At 40.9% G+C, this 12,094-nt stretch overlaps 1 protein-coding gene across 1 annotated transcript in view; it reads right to left on the bottom strand.

Annotated features, from left to right (window-relative positions):
* LOC139759713 (uncharacterized) overlaps positions 1–12,094 on the bottom strand; it is a 35,869-nt gene that overhangs the window by 7,346 nt on the left and 16,429 nt on the right. The window contains exons 18-35 of the mRNA XM_071682109.1: positions 11,578–11,700; positions 11,216–11,338; positions 9,969–10,091; positions 9,629–9,751; positions 9,084–9,206; positions 8,001–8,123; positions 7,265–7,387; positions 6,963–7,084; positions 5,955–6,077; positions 5,143–5,302; positions 4,939–4,998; positions 4,054–4,176; positions 3,675–3,797; positions 2,774–2,896; positions 1,733–1,855; positions 1,152–1,274; positions 749–871; positions 113–238 (exon numbers count right to left, since the gene is read on the bottom strand). Coding sequence (XP_071538210.1) covers positions 113–238; positions 749–871; positions 1,152–1,274; positions 1,733–1,855; positions 2,774–2,896; positions 3,675–3,797; positions 4,054–4,176; positions 4,939–4,998; positions 5,143–5,302; positions 5,955–6,077; positions 6,963–7,084; positions 7,265–7,387; positions 8,001–8,123; positions 9,084–9,206; positions 9,629–9,751; positions 9,969–10,091; positions 11,216–11,338; positions 11,578–11,700 — 2,190 coding nt within the window. The remainder of the gene's footprint in view (positions 1–112; positions 239–748; positions 872–1,151; positions 1,275–1,732; positions 1,856–2,773; positions 2,897–3,674; positions 3,798–4,053; positions 4,177–4,938; positions 4,999–5,142; positions 5,303–5,954; positions 6,078–6,962; positions 7,085–7,264; positions 7,388–8,000; positions 8,124–9,083; positions 9,207–9,628; positions 9,752–9,968; positions 10,092–11,215; positions 11,339–11,577; positions 11,701–12,094) is intronic.

Below are 12,094 nucleotides of genomic sequence, written 5' to 3' on the forward strand. Positions count from 1 at the left end.
CCATCCTGTTAGTTCTCTCTCTTTCTAATCCTTCTCTGTTATCTCCATCCTGTTAGTTCTCTCTTTTTCTAATCCTTCTCTGTTATCTCCATCCTGTTCTGTTGACACTTACCTGGTTCAGGAATACAACATAGGCAGTCTCCTCCTGAGCAACCTGTGTGAGAGTGACGCTCACCCAGGACACACGCCTCCTTGCACGACCCACCAGCCATGGCACAGCCTTGGTCGCTGCACTCTGCTACAAGAAGCAAGATATTTGTAAGTATAATGCAGCAGGAAGGGAAACAAAATTCTATCCAATTAATCTTTACTATAAAGGTCATTCTGGTATACTTAAGCACAAAGCAGCCATTCAGGCAAGAATACGTTTCATATGAATGTCTGAAGACACGTTTGACTGAAATACCTTATGATGAAAATTTAGATTCATCAGAACACCTTAATGAATCATTTCTACGTAAAATGCATCATCAATTTGGCGTTCTTGCTTTACATAGATCCATCCTGAATGGAAATACGTCCTCTGATGTTCTGCCATAACCAGGCGCATGGGTCTTTCAAGGACCATACATGCAAGGATAGCGTGTATGGTCTTAAAATTGTGTTGAACCCTTAAGGAAAGTGTTCAAGCATTGCCCTTAGATTTGTGATTAGGAAATGACTGTTGGCTTGGAAAAAGCCACGCAGTCGGCGGCCCTGAAGCCCAAATAATCAAGTATGGGAACGTTCATTTGATGTCTTTACTCACCTGGTTCTGCGATACAACACAGACAATTTGTTCCTGTACATCGACCATGCGAGTGACGTTCACCCACATCACAGATCTCCTTGCAGGACCCACCAGCCAGGGCACAGCCATCGTCGGTACAGCCTGCAACAGAATGTCAAAATATTCATAGTTAAAAATCAGTATGAAAGTAAGCAAAATTCACTCTAATTAGTCTTCATTATACAGGTTATTCCAGTTTACTTATACAAAACACAGCCATTCAATCAAGAATGCCTTATACGTCATAAGCTAGTCCACAAGGACTTTAGATATGGCCCCTTACCATTTCATGAAATATTACTACCCAATTCCAAGTTTCAGTTCCCTTTCATTCTCTGCCACATCTTGGCATGAATTGTCATCTAATTCTAATAGTACTCACCTAATTCTGGAACACAACACACGCAGTTTTCTCCTGTACAAGCACCTTGTTGTGGATGTTCGTTCACGAGACACGCTTCCTTGCAAGATCCGCCAGCTTGGGTACAGCCATTATCACTACATCCTGCAACAGATTTTTAATGCATCTCTCAGTATAGTTTAGCGGAAGACGAATTGACGTACCCCTAAATAATCATTGACTTAATGAAAGAACTACTACTTTATTCGAACAGAAATCAGTAACATCTTTCATTAGTTATGTTTGAGTGAACTAGAAGATTGTTTATAACGTATGGGATAGAGGGACAATAATAACCCTCCGTGTTATCCAGGGGATAATATCGACGTCCATTGAATTATTGCCATCAAAACAACTCGGCAAATCACTGGTATATAAAGCCATCATCTGCTTCATGCTTTCCCTGTGTTTGATGATTCCCTGAGGAACACAGACATACATACAAGCTATTGTAGCAAAAAAAGAAAAAAAACCCTAGTACTCAGTTCTAAGACACCGCTGCTTTTGATCTGCTGTCATATCTAAGCCTGAGACAGTCGTCAGCTGATCCTCACTACACTCACCTGGTTCTGGGATGCAGCACACACAGCTGGAGCCTTTACACGCACCAGCGTCCAAGCGTTCATTGTCGTCGCAGCTCTCCTTGCAAGACCCACCAGCCTTAACACAGCCATTATCGCTACAGACTGGAACAGAATTTCATAGCATTTTATAGGTATAGTTCAGCAGAATGGGTGCTACACGCGCCTCTCATTAGACGCCCTTATTGAAGATATATTAGTTTGTTCCACAACTACAGAGCAGTTCAGACAAGAACATTTTTCCATGTATAAAGAGTAGGTTTGAGCCTTCACTTGTCATTTTCCAGCTACTCCGGCCTCCTGTCATATCAAACATATCCTTTGATCTATTGCTCTCCTTCCATCACTTTCCCCCCGTCACTTCCACCAAACATGACCACTTCCAGCATTAAGAGGGCTCTGGTAGCTGTCAAGATGACACGTCTCAAATACTTTCTAATTTTTGTTATGATTTCATTGTTGCTTTCTATCCCCATCCCTTATGTGCTCTATTTTCCCCCATCCCTTGTATGCTTATCTTCTGTTCCCTTTACATGTCACTAAATTATCAAAAAGAGAGAAAAAAAGAATTGCACGGGGGTGAGAATACGTTTTGGAGTAGATTTCAAACGATTTCAACAGTTATTTGAAATGAGTGAATATGAAGTGAAACTGAGCATTACTTGTGCTGAAACCCTTCTACTCGAAATCCACCGTTAAGTACACTTAAGACTACGATCACTACGAAGCAACACATTTTTCTTAATGGGCAAACGAAAATCATTTGATATCTTGAATCTTCAGTGTAATCCTGTGAGAGAAATGAATAGACATTCAAAATGCATGTCAAAGGGATTTAGAATCTTTTTTGCATTTAAATCCATCCATAGATTCACTTGTTTTTAATAAATCATTCCATAAGAAATGCAAACATGTACCAATGCTACTTCAAACGAAACACTTCCATCCGGTCTCAAGTTAATTCCCTCTGACCTTATACCATACCTGGGCGTGTAGTCGATGTGTAATACCAGTAACACTAACCTGAGTCTGGGATACAACACACACAGTTTCCTCCCGTACAACCACCCACATCAGGACGTTCATCTGCAGCACAACTTTCCTTGCAGGACCCACTAGCCATAGAGCAACCATTATCACTACACTCTGCAACGAGATGAAAATATCTGTAGATATGTATATCAACGGGAGAGTAATCAGACTTAATGCTATTATGTCTTCATCATAAAGGTAAACCTAGTTTGCCTGAATACCAGACAATCAATGAGACAATGATATTTGTCGTAAGTGAGTTTGAGAAAGCAGTTATGTGGATGAACCAAGACGCCGTGTGCAGTTTATTGACTTGTGGACTTATGAACACAGAGATAACAGATAGAGACCCGTGGATATAGGGAGAGTTAGAGATAACAGACCCGTGGATATAGGAAGAGTTAGAGATAACAAAGACACTTCTGTAGCTAGATATCTGACTCTTATAACAAGAGGTTCTTGTGTGATGCTCGTCTAGCTGTTGACAGTCAACATATTTACTATCAATAATCACTCTCAGCTACATCCGTTGCTCTCCACTTGTCACTAGACGTTCCAATCTTATCAGATTAAGATGAAGTCTTTAAGAGGAATTATCTCTTAGACTTGGATCATATTTCTAGTCATGTGATGACCCTCAGGAAAGTCGAGAGTATATTGGCTCGAAATTTAGATCTAAGATTACTGATAATTTCCACTTAAGAAAAAGGAATAAAGACAGAGATATCAATTCACCTCAGGGTACTATCAGAACATGAAATCCATCAATAAAGTTGTGTTTTTTTTCCTATATACCAATCCATGAGAAAGGCAAAAATGCCCAGACCATATCATAGATAGAATGACTACATCCTGGCGTTATAGATGGTGGACGAAATCAACTGATGCTGACCTGGTCCTGGCAGACAACACTCACAGCTTCCTCCCAGACAGGCACCTGGAAGGGAGGTGGCACTCGCGGCACAGCTCTCTTGGCAAGTCCCACCCGCTACAAGACAGCCATTGTCCCTACAGGCTGCAGTAAGAAAATAGTTATGTGATAAATTGGTATCATTTGACGGGACAGGTATTAGAACATCTAAGGAGAATATTTGTTCTAAATACCATCAACTATTTCCCATTCTGGTCTCATATATCAGTTTAAAAGCATTGCAATCATATCGCATGATATATAAAGAGTAATACGTTCATCCAGTTGCAAGCCTCTGTTTTCTCTGACATTCCACCATATCTTTGCAAAGGAAAGGTTGTGTATTTCCGTTGATACTAACCTGGTTCTGGCATACAACACACACACTCTCCTCCTGTGCAACCACCTGCATCGTGGCGTTCGTCATCGGCACAAGTTGCCTTGCAGGACCCGCCAGCCAGATCACAGCCATTATCACTACAACCTGTAACAGAATTGAAAGGCATTTGTTGACACATTTCCACAGGAGAGGACTCGAACTTAACTTTGATTATCTATCTTTATAACGGGGATACTAATGTACTAATAGGCTAAAAAGTACCTCAAACAAGAATATTTTTCGTGAGTATGGTTGAGTTTACTAGGAAATCATGTAGATTTGATCCACCCCGTGTATATAGGAGTAAAGATAACAAATCAGTGGACAGATAGAGAGGTAGATAGACAGATGTATAGACGTCCTATGTGTTTGGTATTCATCTAAGCTTTGATATCTTCAGCTGTTGATAGCCTATAGATCCATCAACACTCACTAAAGATATTCAATGAAAATTTAATGATCAGTAGTGGAGCAAACTACCATTCTGGTTATTAATGTCCATCAATCGCTAACCTAGTCGGTATGCTTCACTTGTCACTCTGAAACGAACCCTCTCACTCATAGCTAGATCATCTAGGCCTTCCATTAGGCTCTGTCCCTCATCAATTTCACAGAGAATTGTTTGTATACATGTCGTCTATCATCAATGTTACGTTTTTGTAATATATATTAGTCCAAGAGACTAGTACACATACTCTCGAGCAGAAATAGATATTCTAACATGCAAAATCAAGTCTCAGCATATCTGTTATCATATGCCATGACTGGGTATGAGATCGGTGTGCTTAATTCTACTGACACTAACCTGGTACTGGATACAACACACACAGTTCCCTCCAGTACAGCCTGCATGTGCATGACGTTCACCTGGGACACAAGCTTCCTTACAGGACCCGCCAGCTTTGGCACAGCCACTATCACTACAATCTGAAATGCAGTTTCAAAATATAAGTGGATGTAGTTCACAAGGACCCAAAATGAATGGTAGTTTGTCACCCTGATAACGGGACTACTAATCACTGTCATTATTCTGTTTCAAGTCTTAGTCCTCTGAGACTTACTGCCACACACTGGCATGAAAAGATCTTTGAATGCACCAGTACTCCACTTGCTTCTGGGATGCAACACACACAGCTTCCTCCTGTGCAACCACCTGCATCGTGGCGTTCGTCATCGGCACAAGTTGCCTTGCAGGACCCGCCAGCCAGATCACAGCCATTATCACTGCAACCTGCAAAGCAATTCAGTTGAGGTACATGTCACAAGGGAGGTAGTCAGACTCGATTCCACTCGATTATATTAAAAAAAAAGTTGAATCAAAGAAAAAATAGTCATTCAAAGAAGCATATTTTTCAGGTCTGTATTTGAGTGAAGTATATTGCCGTATGCCCTTGCTCATTGGCACGCAAGGAAAGATATTGGTATCCTTTGGCAAAACATATTTCTAAGCAACTCAATTTGTTTTGTTACAAATGAAAGTCTATCATCAACGTTACATTTCTGCAATATCTGCCAGTCCAAAAGAACATAAAGTAATTTTTATATACTCAAGTTTGTGATTTGACACCCCATGAAAGATATCATTAGCTTTTGACTATGAAAATATCGGAGCATTTCAAAAAATTATCTGTACATGAAAACATCATTAACTTTGCGTTTTTTGTATATATATATATATATATATATATATATATATATATATATATATATATATATATATATATATATATATATATATATATATATATATTAGGCCACAAGAAATGTAAATGTACTCTCATGCAGTAATGGCTAATTTCAACGCGCAGTTTTAACTCTCAGTTGCCTGTGACTCTCTGTCATGTCTTGGTATGAAGTTCGTGTTAGATTCTACTGACTCTCACCTGGTTCTGGGATGCAACACACACAGCTTCCTCCTGTGCAACCACCTGCATCGTGGCGTTCGTCATCGGCACAAGTTGCCTTGCAGGACCCGCCAGCCTGGGTGCAGCCATTGTCACTACAGTCTGCAACAAAATTCCAAAATATTCGTAGACATACGTAGCTCCCTAGGAAAGGACTCGAAAGCTAAAGTGTGATTCTAGCGGGAATATTTTGGTTAAAAATGCTTCAGCATACTGAGAGCCTTAGTGTTGTTGATGCTTCTTAACTCAATATCCAAACTCAAGACGAAGATAATTACTGAGAAAAGATTTTTTTCCCCCAAAAATAACAGATAAGAAATGTTCTTTGGTAATATGGTTATCGGAGCATCTGGGGTGAGGGGTGTGTGGGGTTTGATATTTCTAAACGAAACCTACCATCAATTTAAACTCGCTATACAGAGGCTCATAAGAAATGTGGGTACGTCCCTGTGTTATTGCATGATATCATCTTTCTTTTTCAAGTCTCGATTCTCAGAGTTGTTTTGACTTCTCCTGGCGTTGAGAACTTAAATCCATGATCACTCACCTGGTTCTACCGGTACTCACCTGGTTCTACCAACACTCACCTGGTTCTACCATCACTCACCTGGTTCTGCCAACACTCACCTGGTTCTACCAACACTCACCTGGTTCTACCAACACTCACCTGGTTCTACCAACACTCACCTGGTTCTACCAACACTCACCTGGTTCTACCGACACTCACCTGGTTCTACCAACACTCACCTGGTTCTACTAACACTCACCTGGTTCTACCGGCACTCACCTGGTTCTACCAACACTCACCTGGTTCTACCAACACTCACCTGGTTCTACCAACACTCACCTGGTTCTACCGACACTCACCTGGTTCTACCAACACTCACCTGGTTCTACTAACACTCACCTGGTTCTACCGACACTCACCTGGTTCTACCGGTACTCACCTGGTTCTACCAACACTCACCTGGTTCTACCAACACTCACCTGGTTCTGGAATGCAACACACACAGTTCCCTCCAGTACAGCCTGCATGTGCATGACGTTCACCTGGGACACAAGCTTCTTACAAGACCCGCCAGCTTTGGCACAGCCACTATCACTACAATCTGAAATGCAGTTTCAAAATATAGGTGGATGTAGTTCACAAGGACCCGAAATGAATGGTAGTTTGTCATCCTGATAACGGGACTACTAATCACTGTCATTATTCTGTTTCAAGTCTTAGTCCTCTGAGACTTACTGCCACACACTGGCATGAAAAGATCTTTGAATGCACCAGTACTCACTTGCTTCTGGGATGCAACACACACAGTTCCGTCCCGTACAAGCGCCTGCATCGAGTTTTTCGCTCTCGGTACAAGTTGCCTTGCAGGCCCCACCAGCCAAGGCACAACCATTATCACTGCAGTCTGCAAAGTAATTCAGATACGTCTTTAAGCATATACTGTCACTCCCCCTAGCCTAATTTCCACTCGTCACTCCTCACTGTTTGGTACATACGCCACTTTTCCCTCGTCATTCTCCACAAGGCTCTGTTCCCTTTAGATTTCGATGAACTATAGGAAAAAGATCATATCTTAAGAGGATGGAGCTTGGACTATATTTGACACCATCTGAGCACTTATTTGAGATTGATGAACATGTGGTAAAACTGTGTCATACTTTGATTGAAACTCTCTACCCCGAAATCCAGTGATAAGTAAACTCAAGAGTAAGATCATTGATAACATAAACCTCACAAAAGAATAAAGAAAACAAAGTTGTCAAGTTTCATTGTCAAGCTAGGAAAGATATGGATATCTTTTAGCAGAAAAAAAAACATCTGAGCATCACAGAGAATTGTTTGTATACATGTCGTCTATCATCAATGTTACGTTTTTGTAATATATATTAATCCAAGAGACTAGTACACATACTCTCGAGCAGAAATAGATATTCTAACATGCAAAATCAAGTCTCAGCATATGTTATCATATGCCATGACTGGGTATGAGATCGGTGCTTAATTCTACTGACACTAACCTGGTACTGGGATACAACACACACAGTTTCCTCCTATACAAGCTCCAGCATCGTGACGTTCATCAACGGCACAAGCTTCCTTGCAGGACCCACCAGCCTGGGCGCAGCCATTATCACTACAACCTGCAACAGAATTGAAAGGCATTTGTTGACACATTTCCATAGGAGAGGACTCGAACTTAACTTTGATTATCTATCTTTATAAGGGGGATGCTAGTGTACTAATAGGCTAAAGAGTACGTCAAACAAGAATATTTTTCGTGAGTATGGTTGAGTTTACTAGAAAATCATGTAGATTTGATCCACCCCGTGTATATAGGAGTAAAGATAACAAATCAGTGGACAGATAGAGAGGTAGATAGACAGATGTATAGACGTCCTATGTGTTTGGTATTCATCTAAGCTTTGATATCTTTCAGCTGTTGATAGCCAATAGATCCATCAACACTCACTAAAGATATTCATTGAAAATGTATAAAGATCAGTAGCTGAGCAAACTACCATCTGGTTATTAATGTCCATCAATCGCTAACTAGTCGGTATGCTTCACTTGTCACTCTGAAACGAACCCTCTCACTCATAGCTAGATCATCTAGGCCTTCCATCAGGTTCTGTCCCTCATCAATTTCACAGAGAATTGATTATACCTGAGAAGGAAGGACCTGGAATGTATGTCAACCACAGAACATCATCTTGAGACAGACGACCATGTAGTGAAAGTGGAGTTTGGTGTTATGGAAACTCCTTAGTTAAGAATTTACTTGAAATGATAAATCTTAAATGACAATCATTGACAGATTACTTCCCCAAAGACAGAAAACAAAAAAACATTGAGCATCCGAGGAATCAGTGGGATCCGACGAGACAAGCAAACATTGTCTGACAATACAAACATCAGAGCATCTCAAGATGTTACTCTTGAACACAATCTATCATCAATTTGCTCTTTTTTCTTTACAGAAATTCAACAGGATTGCTAATATGTCCTCATGATATAGCATCATTCACTATCAAGGCTCGGTTCTCTGAGCTTTCTCGCCTTACCTCGGCATGAGAAGGTTGTCTGAGGCCATGAACACTAACCTGGTTGTGGGATGCAACACACACAGTTTCCTCCCGTACAAGCACCAGCATCGAGCTTTTCCCCCACAGCACAGTTCTCCTTGCAGGACCCGCCAGCCAGATCACAGCCATTATCACTGCAACCTGCAAAGCAATTCAGTTGAGGTACATGTCACAAGGGAGGTAGTCAGACTCGATTCCACTCGATTATATTAAAAAAAAAGTTGAATCAAAGAAAGAAAATAGTCATTCAAAGAAGCATATTTTTCAGGTCTGTATTTGAGTGAAGTATATTGCCGTATGCCCTTGCTCATTGGCACGCAAGGAAAGATATTGGTATCCTTTGGCAAAACATATTTCTAAGCAACTCAAATTGTTTTGTTACAAATGAAAGTCTATCATCAACGTTACATTTCTGCAATATCTGCCAGTCCAAAAGAACATAGTACACATGTTCTCATGCAGCAATATGTCTTCCAACATGCAAATTTCAAGTCTCTGCAGTTTCCTGTGATTTCCTGTCATGCCTTGGTCTGAGGTCCGTGTTCAACTCCGTGATCACTCACCTGGTTCTGGCATACAACACACACACTCTCCTCCTGTGCAACCGCTATGGACATGACGTTCACCCAGGGCACACGTCTCCTTGCAGGTTCCGCCTGCGATGTTGCAACCATTATCACTGCAGCCTACAACAGAATTATGATACATTTGTAAATGTATTTCCGTAAGAAAAAATTTCGGAGATTAAAGAATAACTCAAGCAAGAAATTTTGTTCATGTTTTGGCGAATCGGGAAGCCATATGCATTTGGTATACTGCGTATACAATGAAGAGTGTAAAGATAACAGATTCTCTTCTACTTGCCTCGGCCTGGGATCACTGTTGGAATCCACCAGTACTAACCTGGTTCTGGGATACAACACACACAGTTCCGTCCTGTGCAGCCACCAGCATCGAGAAATTCATCTGCAGCACAAGTACCCTTGCAGGCCCCACCAGCCAAAGCACAACCATTATCACTGCAGTCTGCAAAGTAATTTAGACTTAGTGTAGGTGAAAAGGAGAGTAAATAAACTTCATTTTACTTGCTATTCGTAACAAATGTAGGACTAATTTGATCAAAGAAGAAACAGTTATTCAAACCAAGGTGTTTTTCATAGCTATATATTACTGAACTGAATCGCTGAAGGCACCTGACCCACATTTGTACACGAGATTAAAGATAAAGATAACATTTAGGTAGATAGATAGATAGATTGACTGAATGATAGATATTTTCTGTGTCTGGTCGATGTCTGTTTAGCAGCTGATATCCATGAAATGTACCAATACTCATGAACGAAATGTAATGTAAAGTTATAAAGATGAAAGGGTAATCCCATCTCTTTAACTGAGCCTTACCGACCTATCACATTCTGATTGTTGTTAATATACTTGTCACTTTCCGTCCATCACTCTCCCATCTGCCACTCTCCCAGCATCACTTTCCCATCTGCCACTCTCCCAGCATCACTCTCCCACCTGCCACTCTCCCCCTGCCACACTCCCAGCATCACTCTCCCACCTGCCACTCTCCCAGCATCACTCACCCACCTGCCACTCTCCCAGCATCACTCACCCACCTTGCCACTCTCCCAGCATCACTCACCCACCTGCCACTCTCTCACTCTTATTTACATCCTTCACTCTCCCCTCGTCACTCTCCATAAGGCTTTTACATTTCGACGAACTCTTACGAATTGATTATTTCTGCGAGGATGGTACTTGCGCAGTATTTGACCCCACTTTAGTACCGTTTTCAGGGTGGTGAATGAATGGTCAAACTGGGTCGTACTTTTACTGCAACCCTCTAATCAAACTCCAGTGATAAGTAGACACAAGACTAAGATCACCGATAACTTTCGTTGGCAAGATGTGAAAGATAAATGATTGATTCAACACAAGTATCTGAGCAACTCCGAGAATTATTTACTTATGATTTCTATCATTACTGTTACGTTTTTGTAATATATAGGTCCAGAAGACAACGTAAACACACTCCCGTGCAGTGTTGTACAGCCTAACATGCAAATTCAAGTGTCATTTGTCTGTTCATTTATGCCATGGCTTGGTATGAGATTGGTGTTTGATTCCCCTAATTACTCACTCACCTGGTTCTGGAATACAACACACACAGTTCCCTCCAGTACAGCCAATATGTGCATGACGTTCACTCAAAGCACAATTTTCCTTGCAGGTTCCACCAGCGTTGACACAGCCACTGTCACTACAGCCTGCAACAGAATTTCAAAATATTTGTCGATGCATCTCAGCAGGAGAGAACTGGACCCTAATTCTGATTTGTCGTCATTATAACGGGCATACTAATGTACTCAAAGACGATAGACTAACTCAATGAAGACTCTTTTCATTAAGTATGGCTAAGTGTACTGGAATGCAACCGATCAACCTCGTTTATAGAGGAACATAGTCAAGATATATCACGTCTCTTTATCGGTGTGAGAACACGAACCTGGCTTAGGGATACAACACACACAGTTCCCTCCCGTACAGCCGCCTGCATCGAGGTTTTCATCCACAGCACAAGCTGCCTTGCAGGATCCACCAGCCAAAGCACAACCATTATCACTGCAGTCTGCAACGTAATTTAGAGTTGGTAGAGGTGAAAAGGATAACAATCAAACTTTATAACACTTTAAAAGTAGGATTAGTCTAATCAAAGACACAGCAGTCATTCAAAACATGGCGTTTTTCATAGCTTTAGATGAGAGAACTGAATTGACGAATATACTTAACCCACGTTTGTACAGAGGAATAGATATAAAGATAGATAGATAGTTAGACAGATATATAATAGATAGATGAACATATCTCAGAACGTTATCTACATGTAAAATCCATCATAAACAAGGTCTTTATAACATAAATTAGGCCATAAGAAATGCAAAAATACTCTCATGTTGTAATTAATAATTCTAACACGCAATTTTAAGTCCCTGTTTCCTGTGACTTTCTTCCATGTCTTGTTA

Source organism: Panulirus ornatus, chromosome 34 (genome assembly GCF_036320965.1).
Source record: "Panulirus ornatus isolate Po-2019 chromosome 34, ASM3632096v1, whole genome shotgun sequence".
Taxonomy (NCBI): Eukaryota; Metazoa; Arthropoda; class Malacostraca; order Decapoda; family Palinuridae; genus Panulirus; species Panulirus ornatus.